This window comes from Seriola aureovittata, chromosome 14, assembly GCF_021018895.1.
Source record: "Seriola aureovittata isolate HTS-2021-v1 ecotype China chromosome 14, ASM2101889v1, whole genome shotgun sequence".
NCBI classification, from domain to species: Eukaryota; Metazoa; Chordata; class Actinopteri; order Carangiformes; family Carangidae; genus Seriola; species Seriola aureovittata.
The window spans coordinates 7,518,060-7,543,250 of NC_079377.1; the positions used below are offsets into that span (position 1 = coordinate 7,518,060).

Below are 25,191 nucleotides of genomic sequence, written 5' to 3' on the forward strand. Positions count from 1 at the left end.
GGGCCTTGCCACCAGTAGTCTGACTGCACAGATGTTTTGAATGCCAGCGCAGACCATTTGCCGCTTCTGCTGAAACTGGGGGGCAGCTAGAAGTGACTGGAGGCAAGTTTGGCCAGACATGTGCTTCCCACCTTGCCTGACAGTCAGTGTGTATTACTGTACTTTGTCGCTACCTGCACCTTTAATAATCAATCGGAAAAAAATAATGTCTTACATAGTTTCTTCAAAGACTGAAATGGTTGAAATGCCACCATGATTTCCTACAATATGCAGGGTCTGTATGGATAAAGATACACAGTATTTGACCAATTTTATCTGTTTCGTGTCTGCTGACAACCACTGAACTAGATAAGGTCTGAGTTCTTGAGGTTTAGGGTTATATAAGGCGTCCATTAGCTGAACCATAGATTCATCCTCCAGAATTCATTGTGATTCAGTTACTTACATTTTAAATCTGAATACTGTCTAAACCAAAAAGTGGTGTTAAAATAAACACCAATATGATATCTTCTTCAAACCTAATTTCATCCTCACAGCTGATTCTCAAATATGAGATTCCTAGAACCAGCATTTTTACGTCTGTGCAACCATAGAAAAAATGTTGCTGGTAAATCTTAGCAAGTTAGAGTTTGCCTTTCTGCATAATCACAGTGGAGCTTAGTATTTCAACACTCTGTGTCTGTAACACCCTGAGTTATGTTTGAGAATGAATTCAAGCTTTGGAGTTTCTCTCTACACACATCTGTCCTCTGCTGTGAACCTGCAATGAATTTAACAATGTTCACAGTTAGACTAAAGGTGAAAGTAAACACGAATTAAGAACAGATATCCTGAGGGCGGCGGTGCACCTCAATGCAACATTTGAGGCCACCTTTCCCCATCTCCTCCAGATCTGTATGGAACAGTACACTGGAATGACATCACAGATTTGAGGATTAAAGAGACTGTTTTGTATTGTTTCTGGCTATAGAAGCCAGATGTGAATATTCACTTACAGAACAAAGTGATCCAATATAGAGCACAGATTTCAATTGTTTTCTCCTTTAGGGGAAAAGAAGGTTTTTGTTTTTTCTTTTGTAACTTTTCTTAACTTATTTTCCACTACATTTGTGTCTGCACTTCATCTACCATGCTTTTTCCAAAGGATTGCATATTGCAGTTTAACTCCATCATGTAAAACGTAAAGTCACCATGTTGTTTATAAGGAGGTATAAACACAAACATGGTAATGTCCTGCAGGCAAACAAGTGTCAACTAGACCCAAACTGACACATTGTGAAAACACATTCATCATCCATCTATAATCCTCTCTGTGTTAATCAAATGATTACCCCATACCACAGGAATTTAGAGTTCGGTGCTAATTGCTAGGTTAGGTTTCTGTTGGCTCAGGTGCTGCATACTATGCATGCTTACCTTCAAAACTGTTACACACTTTGTGTGTGAAAGAGAACAGCGGGTCTTTAAAACATCAAGAATTAAGCTGTTAAGACTCTGTGAATATGAGCAGTCTCGCCACAAAACAGGCCATAACACCTTTTTCACTCTGCGCAGGAGTTGTTGCGATTTAAAGGCTTGTCAGAGACGTAATTGCTGTATGATCTATTAGTTACAGGAAGGTTATCATTTACTGTGGAGATGAAAGTGGTGTTGTACTGAGGACAATTTTTATAAAAACAGATCACCATGGAACGCAATAAAGTTATCTTTGTCATCTTTTTTCTCAATCACATCAGCCATGAATAGTGTAAATAATCATGTGTCAGGAAACGAGCACAGCTCCAGAGGGACGGTCTGGGATTTTCGGAAGCCTGTCATTGGAATAATTAATCAACCTTCCTATCAAAAACACATACAGGAAGTTTTCATGTGTGGTATTTGTGTTTTATTGGAAAATAAAAGAAAAAATGAAAATCAGCAGACTCAAAATTTTAGTAACGTAGCTTTACACCAGAGGGGGAAATTTACAAAACTACTTGTTTGTGCTAGGGAAGTAAATGGAATCCTTGCATCTCAATGTGCATTACTCTCTAATAATAACTACCACCAGCTTTTTTAATAAATGACGGCTGATATTAATTTATGAGAAGCAAAAAATGCTTCCTAAAAGTTTTCAACGTCTAAATATAGACGAGTAATCACAATAACTTTATACAAAAGGATGTGCCCTCTTTTGATCTAAAATGTCTTCAAATGTGCAGATGAACCGAACTAACAATATGTGATTTCTCTCTATAAAAAGATAAATAGCTCAAGATTTGAGACCAATGCAGCAATTCTTGTGCAATAATTAAATATGTGTAATAAAAGTATTTCAAATAAGTGTTCTATTAAATCACAATGTTTTACAAACATATAAAAAGCAGCTGCCAAACATTTAGCCCCTTAGACTTAGTTTTGACACTGTGAAGTGAAGGTGTCAGGGGTCATATCAGCTGTCCAGCTCAAAGTCTGTCTCATCACAGAGGTCAGGCCGAAAGGAATATTTTCGCCGTGAGAACTTCAGACAGAGAGCGTCTCCCACCTCGTTCAGATGGTGCAGCACCTGAGGACAAAGGGAAAGTATAGGGAAATTATATGTTTGATTCAGGTGAAAAAATTGTCCTTAGGCCACAGAGAGGAATTTCATGTTAGTAAATTTCTCTCTCCCTGTGTGTGTGTGTATGTGTGTGTGTGTGTGTGTCTGTGTCTGTGTGTATGTGTACCTGGTCCAGCATGGCTCTGGTGTGTGCTGCAGACAAACAGAAGCGAGCTCGGGCCTCTGTAATCGGCGTGGCTGGAAAGCCAACAACCACTACAGCAATTTTCCTCTCCAGCATTTCTCGAGCGAAAGCCCTGGTCAGCAAAAAAAAAAAAAAGAAGAAGATGTTTTAGTACACAAAAGCACAAGAATCAATTGAAGGAAATACAGTAATCTATATTTTTGTAACATTAAATTCCTTGAAACTTCGGAATCAAAATATCTGGAACATCAGATGCTAAATTGCAATATTAAACACACTGAACTGTTTCTCCTGTTTATGTCTTTTCAGAATTACAAATGCCACCTCTCACCAACAACAGTGACACCACTGACCTATGAAGTCCCTGGTGCTCATGCATCTGCACTACACACCAGCTGACTACTGAACTGGATTAGTGCAGAAAAAATCGACATGAAGAGCTAAACACAGAATACAAAACTATGCAATATTTTATCTCACATTTCTCACATATTTCTCATATTTTTAAGGTTTGAAGCCTTAAAATCTGCAGTGACCCCACGAGTCACCTCAGAATGAGCTGCTTCGCCTCATCACATTAAAAATCATGAGGAATGTTGCTCTTTCTGGCCCTTCCAAATCCTTAATCATGTGGTTGGGATGTGCGGTAAGAATGACTTGTGATAATTTCTGTAAAGCACGATAAATAATAATAACACACAGACACACACACACACAACACAGACACGTAGCTATCAGTTCTATGTGGTTGAAGCAGCAACATCACTGATGCCTTTTACGTCACTGAGGCCGAACAAAGAATGATTCCTGTGGACAGCTTGGAGAGTTCAGACCTTAAAACGAGTTCTGAAAATGGTTAAGATGGTTTTCAATTTTCTGGATGACTTGTTGATGTGTCTAGTGCTCTGTACAGATGCTGGTGCAGAACCTCAATCTAACACCAGCATCTTTAAGAGCTCTCTATGTCATTAGGACAATGGCAGGAATCCAAAAAGACTAACAAAGTAAAGGCCAGAAGAAGATTTAATATAGAGCAGCTACAGACACATTACTCTCATACAATTGCATAAGAAATACAAGTCAGTGTTACAGGACTAAAATTCCATAGATTTTGAAATGTCATTAACAAAATCATGAAATAACAAGAGGTAACACTATAATTGTTTTAGAAATGTCTGTTTTTCCAAATAATATTTAAGGATACACCTGGTGAAATTCAACTTTTTTCCAGTTTCCCATGTAAACCGATGTGAAACCATAAACTGCTACTGTGGTTAAATACGATAGCAGCTTCTGATTATGGTAGTTTCTGGGCTGGAATGGCCTTTCCAAGGATATAAATGGTGACTGGCATTGAAAGACACTTTATACCCAATTGATTATACTTGAGTGGCGCAAACAATCCTTGGTTATAACTAATCAATACCTTGTGTTTTCCCTTAAGTGGTAACAGATTACAGACAGTTACCCAATCTACACTGTCCACAAGGTCTACACTACTGAATCATGGAAACTTTGGAGTGTGTAAGATGTCAGCCATCCGGATCACTCAGAGATGATACACACTGAGCTGACATGAAATTTCTTATGACAACAACAAATAGTCAAGTTAATATTATTGATTAGCATTGATTAGTCTATGTACAATAACTATTCAGTTAATTTTACTCTAAAAGCGGTGAGTGTTTTTGGTGAAAGTTTAAATGTACTTACACCACTTTGCCTGGCATGTAGAGCAGGATTGGAACCACTGGTGAGTCATCATTGCCATAGATAATGAAGCCCATCTCCTTCAGTCTGGCCCTGAAGTATCTCGTGTTCTCTGCCAGCTGGCGGATCCGTCTAATGCCTCCAATTAAAAAAAGGACAGCACCAGATGTACATGAGCAAAGCACCAACTCACTGCTGTTTTTCCACATATTTCCACTGTCCCCTGCACAGAGGGACGTCACCTGTCAGTGGCGGCTAATGTAGTGTGTAGTGTTCTTTGCGGTGCCATCTCATCCTGAGTCCTGCACCTCCATCTGGGCCATTCCAGCCTCCACCATGAACTTGCTCATGATTACATCTCAGCTGCACCAGCAGATGGTTCAGTTTTGTCTGCCTGACGGCATGGTATATGCACTTGCACGTTGCCAAGATGAGCGTTTGCAAATTGGATACAATGGAGTTTGCACAAAATGAGTGACTGTGGACTGCCACTGGAGCATAGCCATGACTGAGACAAACTATGCTTAAGCATCACATGTATTACAGATATTTCACATACATTAGAAAACAAATCAAAGTCAGCAGAGGGGGTGTGTATTGTTAGCCCCCTGTGTTCCCTAACAATGTGAATCACTGGGGAACCTGGTTGCTCTGTTGCTGCAGCAGAGTTTGGCATGGCCCAGCCTTGGAACACAGCTCTGTTTCCCTTTGATTACCTGGGAACAGATTGGCAGTTCTTTCAAAGGGATGTAAGAGAGCACTTTAAATCCCCTTATCTCAGCAGAGAGAGAGGGGAAAAAAACCATAACATTCGGGCATCTGCCAAAAAGCACAGGCCCCATTTTGTAAATTATTCCTCTCTCCTAAGATAGAGGGCATGGAGGTCAAAAACCTGCTGTCAGACACAAATCATATGAGTATGTGAGAATGTGTGGATGTTACTGTGTCTCTGAGCTTTTCCCTATTTCAGAGCCGTTGCCACCAGTTTGCTTTAAAGCGCGAAATTCAACATCAAAGAGAAAGATGAAGAGCACAGTGGAAGACTGAGAGAACGAGGAATAAGAACTCATCAGGCATATATGCAAATAGTAACGTGACGTTTCTTGTCAGAGTGGGCTTTTATAGTGTTTTGATGGGCCCTGGAGCTGATGTTTTGAAAGGCTGCACTGTTTGCTGTGTCGCTCCCCTCTATCACACAGGTCAAGACTGATTTTTCCACAACAGATATTTGACGGGGCTACGTCAGATCCAAAGCATGTCTGCTTCAGAGTCAGAGGAGAAAGTTACTCATCTGTGGATGAAACTACAATGTACAATGTACCGTAAGACACCAGGCTTTAGTCCTTCGAGTAATTAACCCATTACAGCACTCGGCGTGTTCTGTATTTCTGCATGCCACACAGTTTACATGGCTGCATATGTTCACCTTTGGTGTATACTTTAAGTCCCACAGGTTTGGCTAAAGTGAACTAATGTTACAACAGGTGATACTCCTTGTATTACAGCTACAACTACAATAACTCAAGAAGAATTGTGCTGGCGGTATCAGGACTAGGCCGGTAATGACTACTTCCCTGCCCTTGTGTCTGATGCCATTAAAGCAGAAACTTTTCAGAGGTACAGTGTTCCTCACAACACACACATGTAAATGATTTCCTCTGTGTTAGGGTCACGTGTGTTCAGGGACTGCACGTCCCCCCTCTCTCTACCGCTGCAGACCCCTGTAATTGCTACCACATTTTCTGACCAAGCAGCTGTTTGTCTTTCCTTGCAGGTCTGGACTTAGTCCTAATGTTAACATTGGTACTGTCCTCTGGATTTGGTTTGCTGTTGTTTCCATAAAGATTATTTAAAGGTGTAAGAATTTTTATAAGCCAGACATAATATTTGTCTGTGTGAAGAACATTAGGCTTGATGAGTATGTGGATAATAAGACTGAGATTGAGGATGACATTCACTGGATGGAGAGCGTGCTCAGATACTCACCCTCTGTGCTCCCGTCCTTTCCCATGATGCACCTTATGGCACGTATGATCTGCTCAGTGACCGGAGGGGACATGGCTGAGGCGTATACTGCACTGTGAGAATGACTGCGCAGGTAGTCCACCAGCTCCTGCAATACAGCACAGAGTGTCACTCAGATAATTAGCAGAGATAATAAACAATATGTTTACAATGTATTTTTGTTAAAAGACTGAGAAAAATCTGATAGTGTGTGTACGTACAGACAAAAAACTGTTAATTTGAGATCTTCTCTGAAACAGAAGTGTGGTCCCTGCACTTTTCTTTTAGAACCACTAGATAGAGCTCACGTATAGTGAACACCTGAGAATCAATTAAAATACCTCAAGTCATTTCTCAGTCACTATGACAATCTTGGCATCGACTATAAAAAAGCTCTGGATCCTTTCCTGCTCTCCACTCTGAGGGAGCCAGTGCACTAATTTGAAAAAGAACCGATGCTGAAATGAGCCAGAATAAGGACTGTCATGCTCATTATTCCTAAATGTCAGCAGGGGATTAATTCTGCTAGTGGTTGTCAAGAGAAGAGCAGGATTTCAGGAAACTGATTCGGTCATGGGTCCCTAGAGCATGTGTGTGTAAGTGGTCTGAGGTTGGGAGCGGGCCTGGAGCTGTGATGGGCTGCTGCTCGGTGGCTGCGTGGTGGCCAGTGGGTGCGGGGTGATGACACGTAGCCGGAGATGCTGTCTGGCCACCATTTCCACTCACTGCCATCTGTCCCCACTGGGCGGCGGCTGTGGCTTCCTCAAACACGTAAGGGGAAGGGATTTTAGGGGAAATGCTCAAACGTAGGATAAGAACCCTGAAACAACCTGACATCTGTTTTCGTTTAAGGCAGGGGATTTTCACCGCTTTAGGGCCCTGCAGGATTTCGGTGCGACCAAGATAAACCAGTTAAGAGAACATGTCCGAAATCCATCTCGCGTCTGGGGCGTGGAGTGACAGCTCAGAGTGTTTCCTCAACCACGCTGTGGCCGCAATACTCATGTGGTGATACATGTCCACAATGCCACAGAGCTGGAGCTGTGCCAGAGCTGCACACACACTTGCACATACTTGGTTCCTCAGTGGATGTATTTAATAACCTTATTTCAGTGCGATCCAGGCTTTAAGTAAAGGGTGAATGACTAACATCTCCTTCATGCAAGGTTGAAGTGAATTAGAAGGAGCTTGGAGTGTATTTATTGGGGTATTTATTTTTGGCACTCCCATAAAATAGCTATAACATGACTGTTTTCCAGAACACATCTGCTGAGTTTTTTTGTCGGTCAACCCGAATCTACTTAATGTAAGATTTGGGGGATTTCGCCACAACAACAAAACGTCAAATCTAAAGGCTTTCTCTCTCCTTTCCTGCCTGTTCCTTTCAGGAGTTTACTACAGCCAGCTGTCAAACCAGGCAGAGTGTTCATACTTCAAACATTATCATGCTTGTTAAAAGTCATCCTGTTAAATCTGGAACGCAGTTCCGACGCCTGCCACAAGAAGGGGCTGGCCCTCTGCCAGCTTTACCTTCTTATTATGGCAGAGCGGGGCTGAACCAGCATAAGGCAACAGCAGGAAGGGTCCCTCTCTGAATACCTAATTCAAACAACATGGCCGTTTCCTCTGTTGCTTTCTAATCAACTGCCACAAAACCGATGTGGTTATGTACTAAAGTGTACTTTTTAATGGAGTAAAAAAGAATTACAAAGGCCCGGAGTCAGAGCCTGCGGAACATTTGTTGGACACATGAGAGCTATGAGAGAGGTGGGATATATGACTGAGTCTCAAACATCTTTAAAAACGGACCTGGGTAAAATATTGTATGATGTATTTTAACTTGCTTTGGAGCTAAATAAGTTAATGTTGTTACACAGTTGGTGGTTGCCAGGTTGTTCAAACAATGTCTGGAAAGTATCAGAGAGCCAGCTCGGTCGTTTGACTTTCTAAGAATGGCAATTTACCCACGGCTCTCTGGAACTGTTTCAATGCGATTAATCCCACTGATGTTTATCTTGAAATTTATCTTGACCCTGTTTTGGTCCAGGAGGATTAATTTTGCATCCACTAGTTTCTGCCTGACTGGTCTACTGCAGAGTTTACAAGTTCAGAGTTTTACAGGTTGGCTATGAGCTGGTGATATGGAGGCAAATGAAAATAGTGATGATAGATGGTATTATAATTTAAGTAAGGCAGGGTTGTTAATACTGTAAGTGTAGCAAAAGAGTTAAAAAAAAAAAAGAATACAGCACCTCTTCTATGAGAAGATAGTTGCTGTTACATGTCAGTGTGTTAAGTTGGCAGCATTTGGTGGAAATGTCTGGGGGGTCCTGGCCTTCACACTGCGACTCCCCTAGTAGTGTTCTGCTTGAGGACCTTTACTGCATGTCACCCCCCCCCCACTCTCTGGAGGTCTGCTCCAACTAGAGCAGGAGTTTTTATCAATTCTAGCTTATTTTTATCCTCTTTTTTTATTTGACTCTTTTAGAAGGGTTATTCAGTATATGTATATTTGTCCTGCCTTGCTTCTCTCTCTCCTCATGTAATCATGTTATCTAATAATAATCTATAATCTTATTAAACAAGAAAACTTGAGTAGCCCTGCCTTGATAATAAATATGTGTAAGAAAATTAATTGTTAAAAAATTCTCAGGTATAAAAGAATTATATGTACATATAATGGAAACAAAAAAACAAAACAAAAACTAAATCAAAAGGAAATTTCAGATATTTGGATCAACTGGACACATATATGAAATACTGACTAGAAGGCAGATTAAACTGAAATAGAAAATCCAAAGATCCACAAGAACCTTTTTTCCTGCAATATAGCCTCCAGCAGCCCCAAAGCTCTTGGTGAAGGTGCCCATCATCACATCCACATCAGCTGGGTTCACATCAAACAGCTCGGTCACACCCCGACCTGATGGTCCCACTGCTCCGATACTGTGGGCTTCATCCAGGTATAGATACGCTTTATACTTCTGCTTCAGAGCGATGATCTCTGGAAGTCGCACCACTGATCCTTCCATGCTAATGACAGAGAGTCACACAATCTGAGAATACATTTACAAAAGGGACAACACGGGCACACGCATTTCATCATTTATAAACTCTTAATATGATCAAATTTCAAAGGAAAAGAATTTGACCCCAACTTCACGTTATCCACTGCAGAGCTTCTGCAAATGCATACTACATAATTTGACATGCCACAGTCTTCCAAGAATCTTTCTGCTGGCCTCTTCTGCTTTACTCCCACCTCTCTCCCATCTCTTCCTCCCCTCTGATGCAAGCCTTTTAAGGCTACAAATAGACAGCATGAGAGAGTATACTGCTGGGGAATGGAGCAATCCCAGACCTGCTATCCAAGCTATGGCTGAGAACGTCTGCAGCCCAAATGACATAAGACAGGATTTCACCAGGACCGATGAGGACATCAAAGGCAGGCCCAGGATCTAGCTAAAGCATGCTTACTCCTTATCCAAGCTTTTTGATGTTAACGGGAGATGTTAGATGGAGCATTAGCTCTTTCAGCGCCGTACCGAAAGGCAGCATTTCTCTCTAATGTCTGAGCTCGGCATTAGACATTATTCCCTGATAAAGGCAGTCTGATGAGGTGCAATTAAGTTGTCTCTCAAATTAGCAGGACTGTTGTTACAACTAATTATTGTATTAATACCAACTGAAGGTTTTCGATGCCAGGTTATTAACAGGTTAACTTCACAGCTGACTGAATGTGATAAAATGTCTTGAGGAAAAAAATAACAATGACATAAAGCACAATGAATATGTCATGTTTTTGTTAAGAAAACCTGAAATGTAAGGCGAGATAGAGGGCAAAGAGAGGGAAGAAAGGAGAAAAGAAAATGGCCGTGATAAACAGTTGGAGCTGGGGGTGTAGCCAAGTCAATCTCTGTGGCTTCACTTGGCCTTGATTTGGAGCTAATGAGCAGATGGAGAGGGTCACTAAGACTCGGGATAGCTCACTGCCGGGACAGACACACAATACCTTCCTCCTCTCTCCAGTAATCAAACAGTACCCAACCATACACACACACACACACACACACACACACACACACACACACACACACACACACACACACACACACACACACACACACACACACACACACAATCTATTATTCAAGGGTGGAAAGGGAAGCAATTGAAAAAGAGACCATTACAGGGACTGCTAAACACAGGCTGAACGCTCTGCTCAGGTTACAAATTAAGATTTCTGCCTGAGTCTGGCTGTGGAAAGCTGCTCAAAACCACCTGGAAGCCCATACTAATAAAGACTGATACAATAGCTCAACTGACCCAAGATATGTGTCTGTGAGGGAGAGACTATTCTAAGGTGTATGTGGGTTGTATAAGAACAACAACTGACCTATAGATGCCTTCCACCATGATGAGGATCTTCCTCCAGGGCCTGTGAGTCCGAGGCTGCCCTGAGCAAACCGCCTCTCTTAGCATCTTTTCAAGACTGTGCATGTCTGACAGACACCCACACCCACACCCACACACACGCACACACGCACACACACACACACACACACACACACACACACACACACACACACACACACACACACACACACACACACACACACAGGAGAGTGAGAAAGGGAGTATTAAAGCAGGGAAGAACACAGCAATCAAATTGAAATGCACAGCTTGTTAAGGGAAAAAACAAAGAATTTAATGCACAGTAACGTATGAAGTAGAAGTTCAGGCTTGTACATATACAGTAGAGTGTAGCAATAATCAAATCAAAGTATACAAGGAACACTGAATTAAACCAAACAACAGTGCGTTGAGTAATAATTTCCACTGGGCAGGGCAGAGTACATAAGGCACTATTTTATCTGGCAGAAACACCTTCCACAAACTACACACAGTAAATACCTCTGCACTCTGATTTTAATGCGCACCTGCAAAATCTGTATCAGAGAGGATTACAAACTGAGCTAAATATGGCTTGGGCCAAAGGTATGTTCAGCTAAGTCTGCATGGTTGTTTAAGATTATGATTGAAATTTTGGCTTCAATAAAATCATTTCCCAGTGGCATGTGGAGTTTTTAACAGGTATGGGTGACACAATTAATGATCCTCATCTGCACGCCAGCAGATGGCAGTATTGAATAGCTGTAGCTAATAAGGAGTATTATTCAGAGTGTGACTGCAATCCAACCAGCTGAGCAGCGAGTTAACCTGTCAAAACTTATAATCTGTCATGGATGATTGATATGGCTGCCACGACACAAAAACAAGTTTTGCTTAAGAGGCAGACGATGCTCTTCTGATTAAATCACTTCCTGAAGCTCAACAGAACATAACTCACCTAATGTTACTAATGCCAGCATTGGGAGAAGCCTGACAGTGAAAAAGGAATCCACAGTGACTTGCTTTGTGCAAAGACAAGAATGAGTGAAAGATAAAACATGTTCGAATATGAGACACTCTATGACTGTGATGAGAAGGTTGGCAGGCTTTGCTTCTACACACGACATGTGAATCCATGAAATGTTTTCATCCTATCTTTGCACTGACACTCACGTTGTAGAAATGCTACTAGCTTAATACACAAAGAATAAAATTTGAAAGGATAACAATGCTAATCCTCAAAAGGAGCGTCCGTTCTTCTTCTTGAAGTATTTCCAAAAAACAAGCCTGACACGCCTTACATAGGCTAGACTGGACAAACCGGTTCATCTTCCGTCTGGTATGAGATTCGGCCACTTAAAACCTTACACATTTCAAATCATAAATGAGGTATCCCAGAACTTTTAGAGAGACTACATTATTAAACATTGCATCACTATCATTACATCATTGCAATCACTAAATATTTATTTTCTTATTTATCTTATGTTGCGGCTAAGTTAACTGGTATAACCCCTTTAGTAAATATTGGCTTTGTGCTGATAAAAGAGTGTAAGCGTCTGGTGCTGGAAGTATAAGGCAGGGAGGGGTCAACTGCTCAGGTGCCTGAGGGCTCTTTGCCTTTAGACAGGCCTTTGGGATCTGCTTGGAGGACCCATAACTGACTCTGCTTGTACCTGTCAGGACACATTTGCTGCTAGAGGACTGGTTCATTTGTCCTGTCTCCATAAAGAGCAGGTGATGTTTCCAGTGCTAGCACAATGAATGCTGTATCATTCATGCTTAATAATTCTCCTTTATCTATTCACAATATGTGATTTGATATTACAAGAGAACAGGAAGCTTAAGTAAGATGACATTTTCATGTAAAAAAAACAACAAAAAACTTGTTTTCATGCTCTGTTGCGGACGGATAAAACACAGGTGTGACTGTAAACTGAACCTGTTTCATTAAAGCCTTTACATTTGCTGCTCTAAACACAGAATATTAAGTAGGTCTTTCCTAAGGCAAATCCTGTACCGCACAGAGAGTAATGCGTTTCTTGCACTAGCAAAAGTTTGGGATGAATAACTGAAGAGAAAAACTGGCTTCTGCGAGCTGCAGTATTCACTGTGGATGCACAGAGAGATATTCAAATTTCATCAGCAGATAATCTCAGGACAGAACAGACATAGAGCTTGATGCTCTGGCAGGTACAGGGCAGGATTGTTAAGCACCACAAATGTTATAAAACTGAAACAAAATGTCTCTCACTGTTTGTAACATTGTAAATGCTGTGTATTATTAAACAGAAGCACTATGACTCATATTCAAAATGAAATAGTTCCTGGACTTACTGTTGTGTTTAAACACCCGGATGGTTGCTCCCGACAGTCTGGCCCCTAAGATGAGAGATGTATGATTGAGCTCATCGCTCAGTATCAAACAGCCCTGAAAACCAGCAGAGAGAAAAGACTTTGTTCAAATGTCCCTAAGAAATCTTTTCAATTCCAGTGTAACACCCAGATAGAACAGTATAGTGGCCCTGAGAGCTCAACAAAGTGCAACTTAAGAAAACACATGCAAATAGACAAAACACAAAGCAAATTCAGAAAACTTCTTCTTGACAACACATGCACTGCAAATACTCACACCACAAGCAAATACAAAAAACACGCTGAAACACAACGGAGGTGTTTCCAGGGGACACTAAAAAGTGATTAACCCGGTTGGGATGCACTTGTTGTTCAATGCTTTGTGATTTTTGATCTTAAAAGCATTGAAAAAAAGTGTGCATGAATGCATTATAATACATGCATGCAAGTGCGTCCCAGCCAGGTTCATCACTTTTTTGTGTCCCCTGGAAACCATTCTGTTGTGTTGTGAATGTTTGCAGCACGTTTGTGTATTTGCTTGTGTTGTGAGTATGTGCAGCGTGTTTCTGTATTTGGTTGTGCTGTGTATATTTGCAGCACGTGTAGTCAAATTGATGAAGATGTTTTCTGAATTTGTTTGTTTTCTCTATTTGCATGTGTTTGCTTAAGTTGCAGTGCGTTGAGCTCTAAGGGCCACCGTAGAACAGATAGTGTATGATGGCATTTTGGATTTAGTGGTCTATGTTTGGTGAAGAAGCCAATTAGATTCTCCCCTTGGGTACAGAAAAATATAGTTAGCTTGTAAACAGTAAACACTTTCACCAGTATGACTGTATATGGATGAAAATAATTGCAGTATATACTACCCACCCATATGATTTTATTTGTTTTCTGAAAAACTGCCTAGTTTTGTGTATTTCAACATGAATTTTGTGCTTTTATTCTCTGTCCTGAATAATGTAATGTATGCTAGTTGGCACTGTAAAAAGATCCACCTGGCCAATTATCTGGCAGCCCATTCCTCCTACTCTGCTCCCATTCACACTTAAATCTATGTATGTTAGTAGTTGCATCTAATGTACATGATAATTGTTTTTCACTTCTATCATGTCTGTTTCAGCCAGAAGACTCATCATACTCTTAATAATAGAGAATATGGTACTTCACATTCCATAGAAATCAGCATGCAAATGAATTCAGCTATTCTCTAGTACATTAACATATTTAACACTGAAGCTCCAAGCATTTGACTGCATTAGTTTGAATGAACCCTTGTAGAGGGTATGTTGACACCGTCTCAGTGACAGATACCCTCGGTTTGGCCTGGGGTGCAGCTGGCCTGGTCCCTGGTCTACCAGCAGCTGTCACTCTGCCTGCACAGCAAGGCCTGTCCTGGCACAGTCTGTCCCTGTAGGACAGAGTTGGCAGTGTGGGTTGACCCCAGCCCCAGCAGGGTTACTGTGGGGGCTGCAGCCTAAGGGGCTGCTACACCTCTTGAGCTGCATAAATGACCCCATTCTCATCACTTAAACCATCAGCCTCCCCTTCCTCCTGTCCAGTCCAATCACATATATTCATGCTGTGTGTTGCCCCTGGTAACCCATGGCTGTCTGTGTGAGCCAGGCTGGTGTGCCAACAGGCCAGAGTATGGGTAATCATCCCCTTGAGTGGTGCTCTTAACAAAACCTGCCCTTCCTTGTCTATGTGTCTGAAAGCAGCTATGTATGCCCAGAGCCTCGTCCTCCTGGCTACTGTAATGTTTAATTATGATTTTAATTAATGGGGGTGGATCAGGAGTTGTTCGCAGCTGAGTTTACTTGACTGTTATTCATTAATTTAGGCTATATGCAAGAAAGGAACAAAAGCTAAGCTAATTAGATTAATTTCTGCAGCACTGTGAAAATTACACACATATGCAATAGTATTTCCTATATACGGCATGTGCCATTTACTATGTAAAATCACATACCTTGCCAACAAGTGCAGGAATGTTCATTGAGTTGGTGGCGAAACCCATCCCAAAAGTCATGGAGGACTCTACTCTAAGGAAACTGGCCACAAGTTTCTCCAGCTCTTCATGGATGCTCAGGTTACCTACAAGACAGAGATCACAAAGGATGAGTCACCCTGTGACAAGATCACTCTACCTGGTGGTTTATCTATTGGTTTAGTCCGTGGGTTCTGCTGTTCTTTGGCATCCAATCACAACTTTTGGCAGAGATAAATGCTTCCTGATAAAAAACAAGAGACCCACAGGCAAAAGTGTGGACTACCAGCACACAGAGTGTCAGCACCTTCTCGCTCTCTGGGGATTTTAACAGCTTTATAAAGATTCAAGATGTGGTAAATTTGTAATTTAGTTCAACTACCCTTTTTCATCCCAGGTAATATCAAGGCAAGTCCTGCAAGGTCTAAAATGGTTCTGCAGCACATTTCGGGACTGAGGCAGTTGGTTATAACCCAATGTGACAGATGGGGACCAGAATTCGTTTAGAAAATTGATTCACCTGACATGGTGTTTTTCTATTTTGTGCAATAAAAGTGGGATTTTCAGGTATCTCCGGGGTGCTTTAGTACTGCCCTTCTGGTCAGTTGATAAAAAAAGAATTACTATCATAATTGTGTGCTACAGAGAGAAAGGCAGTGAAAGGTTCATATATACTGTATTTTATTTCTGCTGGCTCTGGTAGAAATATACTATAACATACTGTATGAGCTCCATAAATTTTAATTCACTCTATACTTGCTATACCATGCTATAGTAGTTACTAGTCACTACAGTGTAGACTCAAAGTTAAATAAAATACAAACACTTAAAACTCATTTGTGTTCTGTTACTGTAAAGACACAGTTGCCCACATCACAAAAGTAATACTGTCAGTAAAAAGATATTTAATGAAGCATATTTCTTTGAAAACCTGCAAGATGGAAACACATTTATTCAGATACCATCAGCACTGTGAATGAAAATTATTCCTGGTATAGAGGGGTGATGTCATTAATTCAATCCTCATAAGAAAATGGTGCATTAATTGAATATACATGGGATACTTACCACTGTAGTCATAATCGATAAGAATCAGTAACCAACGAGAGCAGGCATTAAAAAGTTCAAACAGACTGAATGTTTCAGGAAAGACTGGAAAATGGATATTGAGTGATGTGTTTAAAACCATAATGCAGTGAAGCAGCTCTGTCTTTATGGTGATTCCTGTTCAGTGCTTTCCATCAGGCCTTACGCCAAGTCAAATCGATTCATACATTTCCTCAACCACTCAGACTCACAGCCCTTGCTGCCTCATGCAGCTTTTTTAATCAGACTGCAATGAACATTTGCTCTCTCTACAGAACATTTTACCTAGCTGTGGCTTCATAGGCATGCCCTGCCTTCTTATTGACATGCTAACCTCATAAGGCTGTTGTAGGTCCGCATGCTCTTCAGGTAAGTAAGACTCCTTAATAGATCTGACTGAATAAAATCATATTAAATGTGGTCACCTGTCCTCTGAAGGTCACCTTCCTGACACCACAATCATCAAAGCTTGTTGATGAGAAAGCTAAATTACTATTGCCAGGGTTGGAAAGTGTTAATGTGGAGAGACAATAAGGAGTGTGCTCATGGCTAAATTTGTCACTTTCATTATGAACCTGTGACTGAGGTTTGTCTTCAAAGCCTTTACAACAAGACAAAAAAAGGAGAGTTAATCATTAGACAAATACGGCAGCACATATGGCTTTGTTTTAAATAGCCCAATTATATCAGTATATACTGCACGTGTATGTATTATGGGTAAATAGTTACTTAGTATTTCTCAGTAATTTGCCATTCATTTAAAAGCATGACATCATTATCTAATTTACTGTATGTTAATGATTGCAGGAGAGTTGGAAACAGTGAGCTATCCATTAATACAAATCCATGAATGTTTGACGTGTGTTTATTCTCAAGGTGTGCTTTCAGTGCACTTTGTATCTACTTACTAATGCCTATTTAAAAAAAAAGTAACATCTCCTATTGTGCTCTCTGTGTACTTACACACATACAGTGTAGTTGTAGGAAAATTATTCATACGTTTTTGCTAACTTCTGAACTCAACGTGACTGAATTGAACTCGACCTTGGGAGGATGTCAGAGGCACAGAGTGTGAAAGAAGAATTATTTTTTGAATCAGATTTTTGTTTTGAAGAAAGTGAGTGCTGGTAAATTCAATAGAAAGACTTCCAGGAAATTTGGATTTTGAAGATTTTCCCTGATACAAATTGCTGCATGTGAACTAAGCCACTGGTGATGATGGTGTCACTTCTACTGCAGAGACACTGAGGTCTTTAATAATTGATGCTTCATAAAGTCTCATGGGAGACATGCTTGTTATTCCTTAACCCTCTCAGTGAGCCAGCTGAAACGCAGATTACAAACCCAGGGAAAAACAGTCCCATTTTGAAAGAGAAATAAACATATAAATAAATCACACAAATGAATAATGGATGGTGTAGAGTGTTTCTGTGTGTGTGTGTGGGGTGTACTTGTACTCTGACAAACATACGTATAACTAATGATCACATGCCCTTTAATTCCTCTGGTTTTCTCTGTTCTTGTCAAACTGCTGATATCATTCAGAACTACGGAGTGACTCAACTCGTCAGCTCACCTTTTGCTAGCTTGCAGTCAGTAGATACTGGTGTCAGAAATAAACAAAAACAAAAGTAAACATCACTGACAGAGAGAAAAGGAACTACTTTTCTTGAGGAAACTTTGCGTGCGGCCTGTTCAATGAGCTTCATGATGTTAATCACTCAGCAAATTTTGTAGTTTCCTTTGAAAGAAAAAAACATACAATTGATGGCCAATTATTAGAGTTCACTGCTGCACCATTGCTGTACTGCAACATGAGATCCTGGCATGCACAGCCACTTAAACACCATCAGAGGCAGGGTTGAAGTTCAGAGGATAAAACACCATTCAAAATTAATCTGAAGCCACAGATCCCAGGCTCTGATCCTTGCTGCTTAACACTTCCATCACATATGTTATTTTTGCATCCTTCCTAATGTCCAGGGTGTTTCATAATGTTACATTCCACTGTGATATCATTTCCAGCACTCCGCAGTGTGTACCAGTATGTAATGATCTCAGCTTATGCCCAAACGGTACATAATTTAACAAAGGTTTAATAATTCATATTACATTGCAGCCACTGAAAGATAATTAAATATGTGGGCAGTATAATTCACGAGAAAGATAATAAATGATGGCATATGTGATGAGGAGTTTCATTTCCAGTTTGATACTCAACCTATTCAGTGTCACTGGGGTCTGTCAGAGATTTTTTAAAATAGATGCACATGTCAGAAATTTGAAGCACTGTAAGATTAAATAAAAGAGACACTGCCAATACGACTGACTTCAATTGTGAAGTGGACATTTTGCTCAAGATAAAATGATTGCTCTTACTGAAACTATCTTAAGAGGGCAAGTGGCACACATTTTATTCTCATGTGTACAGTGTTAAATTGACAACCACAACCTCACCTATTTCCTGCCTTGTGCTGCAAACCCCAACTCCATACTGGTGGATTTTGTCTGCCACAGTTTTCAGGAAATCAGCTTTGTTCTCAGCAAAACCGAGGTAGTTGTAAGAGCCCATGTTGACGGCATTGTGTATTGTCCTCCCAGTAAACCTGCAAGCATGTAAACATCAGGAATCAATTAGCCTTTTTCTATTGTTTCTACACATATGAGCACTCAGAGAATTAATTAGATGCTATAAAAAGTAATCCAAATTCAATTAAATATAACTGCTAATCACAAACTTGTTACTTCATCAGTGGAGTTTTGCTCATAAGAAGTGCAATTATAACAATGTTTATCTAATGTAAACAGCAGTGACTTCATGTAAAGCAGTATTTGTTATTTTCATTTCCTTAGGTATTTTTTTAAGCACCTAATCACACATCCACAACTCATTTCAGCCAGAATCAAGAGATTATTCTCCACTATAATATGCAAGTACACATGTAACTCCATAGTGAGTGAACTGGGAGTAGATGTAGAGTTCGAGTGAAACAATTTCAGGTAAACATCATCTAAATTCACATGGTCAGTTAACAGCGTAGATCCCTGCTGTACATCATCGGAGCTTAGAAGTATTTTAAGGGAGCTGCGCCCTTTCGTCAACCGACCTACTTCTTCTCGTTGCCCGTGTAAACCTGCAAACCGCTACAAAACCCATCTGCATGTCTCTTTACCCATTCACCACACATCAATACAAAAGACAAACTGACTGCCCCATTTCTACTTTTTCCAGTCACATTAAACCTCTTTAAACATGTAATCCATGCTTACCCCTCTTTCCTGATTCATAATGTCAGTTCCCCTCCCCGTGGCTCTGTTCATATTCCTATTCATAATACATTCCCTGACCCTGCTGTGCAGCACAGAGGAATCACAACTGTGGTCCACAAACTCAGGACTGACATATCCTTCCTGAGAAATACCCATGTATTTTATTTTCTACCTTCCTCTATTAGTTCATTGCAGAGGAGCTTGATTCATCTAATTAAATCTTGGTTGTCTAGTTTCTTGCTTTACAAGAGAGATAATTGTGCTCAAAACATTTTCTGCCCTGTCTGAAGCTGGGAATAACACTTGTAAATGATAAAGTTGAGTAGTATAAATGATTATGAGCCAACAGTATGTCTCATCTACAGTATGTCTATCACAGATGACTCGATTACTTTACCTGAATGTCCAGTTGTAGTCATCAGACACCCTCTCCATCAGGTCAAACACAGGCCCTGGCAGGCTGCATACGGGACGGTTCCAGTTGTCTCGTACCCTCATGTACAGGTTTCGAGTGTAGAAGTTCTCGAAATCTTGATAAAGTGGTACAAAATCCTGAAGTCAGAGAGAAACAGTTTCAACTACTAGGATGTCACAGAGTGGTGGAGCAATAAGAGTAGAAAAAGTGACCTCTTGAATTCTGATCACATTGATCGCACTAAGAGCTTCTTGAACACTAGAACAAAGCAACCCTCTAAGACCATAAAGTTTTCCATTATATTGTGTCCACCTCTGAACTACATCAAGGCAGGTGACTTTTGTTATTCTGCTATAATCTTTCAATCCACCAATTCAGCTGTTACCTTGGCAGGGGAGTTAGATCTACAGTACTGTAGCTTTTACAGGTACTGTATATTTTCATAATACTTCAAGGCAATTTTCACATTGATCCCCTGACAACGGTGTCAACCAAGACTATTAGAGCCTTTGCCTTTTTTAAGGTTATAGCTTTTTTTTTTTTTAACATGAGCTGCACAAAACAAATCATTAACTACTACCAACTTATCTTAACTGCAATTTTTGAATTTAAGAATCGAAATCTATGGCAACACAATGGCTCTTATGTGGCACTGTTCAGGCCTTATCTAGAATCTAAAGCACAGTAACAAAGAAAGAACTTGAATCCTCTGAGATTTAATTAGGTCTTCAGCAGATATTCTCTGTGGTGTCCTGTCTCACCCATGGCAACACTGTAGTGCAGAAGAACATGAAGGAGGAAGGCTGAGGGAGAGCTTAAGAGCAAAAATTGAAATAATTAGGGGAAAACAAAATGTGTTAACACCCCAGGCAAGCATGCTCTTCTCCTACAACTGCGTGCATGTGTGTGTCTACAGTATGTGTGTATGCCCTACAATATGCTTATGTTTGTGCTGATTGCATGTTTTACCTACCTTCTGTTCCTCTCTTTCCTGGGCAAGGTGGCACTTCTCTAAGCCCACAGCTCTGAGGAAATCTCTGAGGTAGCCAAATAGGGTGACGATGCCAAAGCCCAGGTATGTCATGACAGCCACGTACATGGGCGCCTGTTCAAAGGACTCCTGTCTGTGCTGCCTGGAGGCAACACTAGTCCCTGGGCCATTTTTCTATACAACAAGAGGCCCACATAAGCTGTCTTACATTGCAGATGAAACAAGAGAAAACAATACTGCTTGAATAAAAGCGAAGGGTGGTGGTTAACACACCAATTAACCTGAATAAAAAAAGGAGACAAACAGCAGCCTACTGGTGCACAGATGTAAGTAATACAAAGCTGAAGCAAAAATAGAAAGAAAAAAGGAGGACTTTGCACAGTGATGTTACACCAAATAAAAGATTTGCATTTTGCATTGAAAAGGTTCAAATAATTACAAAAGCAAGCATAGTCCGTCTCTGGGAAGCAGAATTTACCTACGAGTCAGCATGAGCAAGTTACAAAGACTGTAAAATACTTTATATTGTGAAAGGCCTTAAATGTGCATTTGAAATTCTTGGCTGCCATTACAATTTAAACTAACAGTTGAAATGATGCAACTTGCACAAGAAATTACAAAGAATTCCCTGTGCTATTCAAGGGAGCAGATTTCCAGATGAGTGGGTCGGTAACCCCAGTTTTTTTTTTTTTTTTTTTTTTTTTACAGTGAGATGTTTGCATAGGAGTCACAGAATTAGCAACTGTTTTTCAGAGAGATACATTTTTGCTTGATTGTTGCTTGAATTACTTACTGGTTTTATGAAGATATTTCCAAAATTTAAGAGCATTAATGCGTTTGCCATGTAATTTCCGGCTGCCATGTTTGATTGGTATAACAACAGGGCCTTGGATGCTTGATTAAAATCTCGGTTCTTGTGAAGCGAACGAAGTACTTTTCCTTTAAAACATTTATACAGAAATTCCACCTTTAAGTAGCGGTAAGTGTTACTTAATGTAACTGCTCAGGTTTGAAATATCACCATTTAAAGCTTAGCTAGCGTGTACGAAGATGCTAACAGTTAGCCCGTAAAAAGCTGCAGTTAGCATGTGAAAGGATAAAACTGGTGAAGATGGTGGACACCTAATACGGCTCGGATGCAAATGCACTATACCCCCTTATATGTTACAATTACATAAATATCAGGCTGGGGTTGTTTTTAAGTAAATCTATCCTGTCTGGATTCTGAATGTCAGGTGTATTAAAAAAAAAGTACAAATGAAAACATAATTTGCTGGGCTAACTGACAAAGCTACAGGTGATGTTGCATTTTATTACAGCTAGTTGGAGATTGTGTGACATTAAAATTCATACAAAAGAGAACTAGAACAGAATGGACAAGTAATTTGTAAAGACCACCTGTTACATCTAACTAATAAGTAACTCATCAACTGAAAGTGTGCATAGGCTTCAATGTACAGAGAAAAATGTTAAACAGAAGCAGGCAGACTACACCTTCTTCACCTAACCAGCCTGAGGTCAGAGATAACCTGCTTTGAGGAAAAGGAAAAATTTCAGGGCGGGGTCGTTGGCTCTTTTATTGCTGTTTATGTTGTTCTTTTTAGGGGAACAATCCTATCTTCTGTAAAAAGAACGTCATATAGTTTGTGTTTGAGGTTTTATTTTATTTTATTATTAGGTAGCCATATCACAAACCAGTTATTAGTACGTTCTACAACTGCTATATGAGATCAAGAGCACAATGACATGATTAACTTTTACGTGCATATCGTCAAACACAGTGAGTACTATATAGATGTTAATTGTTGCTGTTTATTCAGTAGGTAAACAACCTCTGTGGGTTACAAAGTTTGCCTACGTCACAGAGGTCGATTCAGGTAAAGAGCCCCAATGAAACTAATGTTGTCATACAACATTTAGGATTGTCTATTCAAAAGGAAGCGGTAAAATACTCCGGGGACCATAAAGCAGGCGTACTGTGGTACACATAATTTTGTAAATAAATTCCGTCGCTGACAGACATACCTCTCTCTTGTTGTGATAGCCATTTTTCTTGATGTCTTCGCTTTTCAGTCCATTCTGGTTCAAATGTGTTTTTGAGTTGCCGTTAGCAGCAGTTCTTGACATTTTCCTGAAAGCACAGCAGCGACTGCCTCCTCTACTTTACTACCAGGTGTAGCCGGTGTGCTTTACTGAACTTTAGAAAGGTGACTTCCTCCTTCTGTTGCTACGGTTCAGCCTCCTGTGAATTGTTGTTTGAAAATCGCGTTAAGCCTTGTGAAAGTCTCGCTTCAGTTATCTGTTTCGATATGGTGTAAATGTGTCAACTTCCTCTTCTCCTTTATCCCAACGTGAAACTCTCTGAGCACTGTAAAACGCTTCAATTTACTGCCATTTTATACCGGACACCTTTAGTCACTTGTTGCAAGCAGATTAAAACAAAACATATGAGCTCATTAAATATGATGCATTGTTGTACAGCTACCAGACAATATATTTTGTTATAAATAGCGACACTTCAGCCAACTACAGTGTTAGTTAAAATATAAATATATAGCATGTATAAATTTAAAGTAGTACCCACCAGTTTCCTGCTTAACAAGAACTTTTATTTGTGGCACTTAAAGTACATTTTGTTTAGGACTTTTACTTGTACTTGAGTATATTTACACTGATGTACAAATGTGTCAGAAAGTAAAATTTCATATTGTCATTTGTACACCTAATTTCAAATCAGGCTACTAAACAATAAATGGTTGGGGAGTGTAGAAAACCTACTGAATTCATGAGTTGTTTGCAGATGTGATTTATTGTAGCCTTGTCCTTATCTTTGAGTATGATCACTCCAGTGGTGATACAGTAGCAGTACACACTAAAATGCATCATCAGCAATGTCCATGTTTTGATGCTGAAAATTGAGCTATACAATATGATTTAATGTGGTACTTGTCTTGTTCTTGATGCAGAACTTGTCTTTGTGCATGCACAGGTCAGAGGTCAGGCTCAGCCACATCTGTACCTGAGAGGGTGTCAGTATCCGGCTCAAGGACTCCTCAGGACTAATGTAAGGGCTTGAACTCATGTTCAATGTGGTGCACTGGTATCCTAAATGCACAGTTAGTAAAAACAAAATATTATTGCCTGCATGCACATACAGCCAAATTGATTATGTTTCATGTTACAGCTTTAAGAAGTAATGTGTGTAACAGTCTAGCTCTTTACACATCCTCCAGCTACTGTGGCATTGTCTTTGCACAGAGACATGCCTATTTTAGAGCACAAAAGTGTGCTCATTTTGCAGTTGCTGCAGTTAGTCTCTCTAGTTGATGATTTACTGTATTGTCATAAATCAGATACACTGTTATTGGCATAGGTCAAATCAAAAAGGCTTGTAAACTTACTCCTATATGCAGGCTGTTGACAATTTGGTGTCTGCGGCATTGTTGAAATTTTCCCTTCTGGGCAAACACAGAGAGATTGTTTGTTAGTAAAAGGTCAACGCCTACTCAGTGGTCTTGTGGTGCGCTGAGTTTGTGGGTGCACAGTAAATCGGAATATGCACGGTGTTGTGACTGTTAGTGTAATGAGGGTTTTCTTAACATATTGACATTGACCTATTGCAGTTTTGGAGAGCTTGTCTCTTGGTGGGCGTTCACAACTAGAATATGAGAAGCAGATAGGATACGGAATAATGTTCAGGGGAAGCTGGAGTTTGGAACGCGAGCGCATGTTTTAACATTATGCTGTGAGATTATGAGATGGTTTGCATGACAGTATCTGCTATAGCCTACACTCTCTACTTACTTTCTGTTGGGCTGTTCTGCTGGTGTGTGTGTATGGACAGGGTGCACATTTGATTGAAGAGCTGCAATATGGGACATTTTACAACCTGTCTGATATCCTCCATCTCCATGCAATTTTACCGCAATTCATTTATCACTATAGGTACGAGACTATCCTTCACAACTATTCACCATTTGACAGACATCATTTCCTCCTTTCCCAACACATTCCAATCGGAAATTGTGCTGTCTCTTTGACATGTGTCTAAAGGTCTTAAGTCTTCATTTAAATTGCAAAGCTGGTAGAAACAGGCCTTCTTTGAATGCATTGTGTGATGTTTTGGCTGAAAACACTCAGGCCCTGTGGGATGACATGTGTCATCTGCCATCACTTCAGAGCTGCCTTCACTTCACACTAACTGATGAGGGTTGGTGTTGTCTAATAACTCAAGACCCTTGTCAGGGAGGGAGGGGTG

The 25,191-nt window shown here is 40.3% G+C and overlaps 1 protein-coding gene and 1 long non-coding RNA gene across 3 annotated transcripts in view; one reads left to right on the top strand and one right to left on the bottom strand.

The window, feature by feature from the left end:
• Positions 1–1,862: 1,862 nt before the first annotated feature.
• On the bottom strand, positions 1,863–23,258 carry sptlc3 (serine palmitoyltransferase, long chain base subunit 3). Its single transcript, XM_056395778.1, has 12 exons — positions 22,959–23,258; positions 20,916–21,107; positions 19,925–20,079; positions 18,715–18,863; positions 15,154–15,278; positions 13,167–13,260; positions 10,834–10,939; positions 9,251–9,470; positions 6,420–6,546; positions 4,437–4,572; positions 2,706–2,835; positions 1,863–2,545 (listed from the first exon to the last, which is right to left on the bottom strand). Exons 1-12 carry the CDS (start codon positions 23,058–23,060, stop codon positions 2,432–2,434), a joined length of 1,650 nt encoding a protein of 549 aa, XP_056251753.1. The 5' UTR covers positions 23,061–23,258; the 3' UTR covers positions 1,863–2,431.
• The window catches only part of LOC130181514 (uncharacterized), a 91,178-nt gene continuing 87,115 nt past the window's right edge, over positions 21,129–25,191 (top strand). For both annotated transcript variants that reach the window (XR_008829582.1, XR_008829583.1), the window contains exons 1-2: positions 21,129–21,912; positions 23,923–23,997. This is a non-coding gene — a long non-coding RNA (uncharacterized LOC130181514). The remainder of the gene's footprint in view (positions 21,913–23,922; positions 23,998–25,191) is intronic.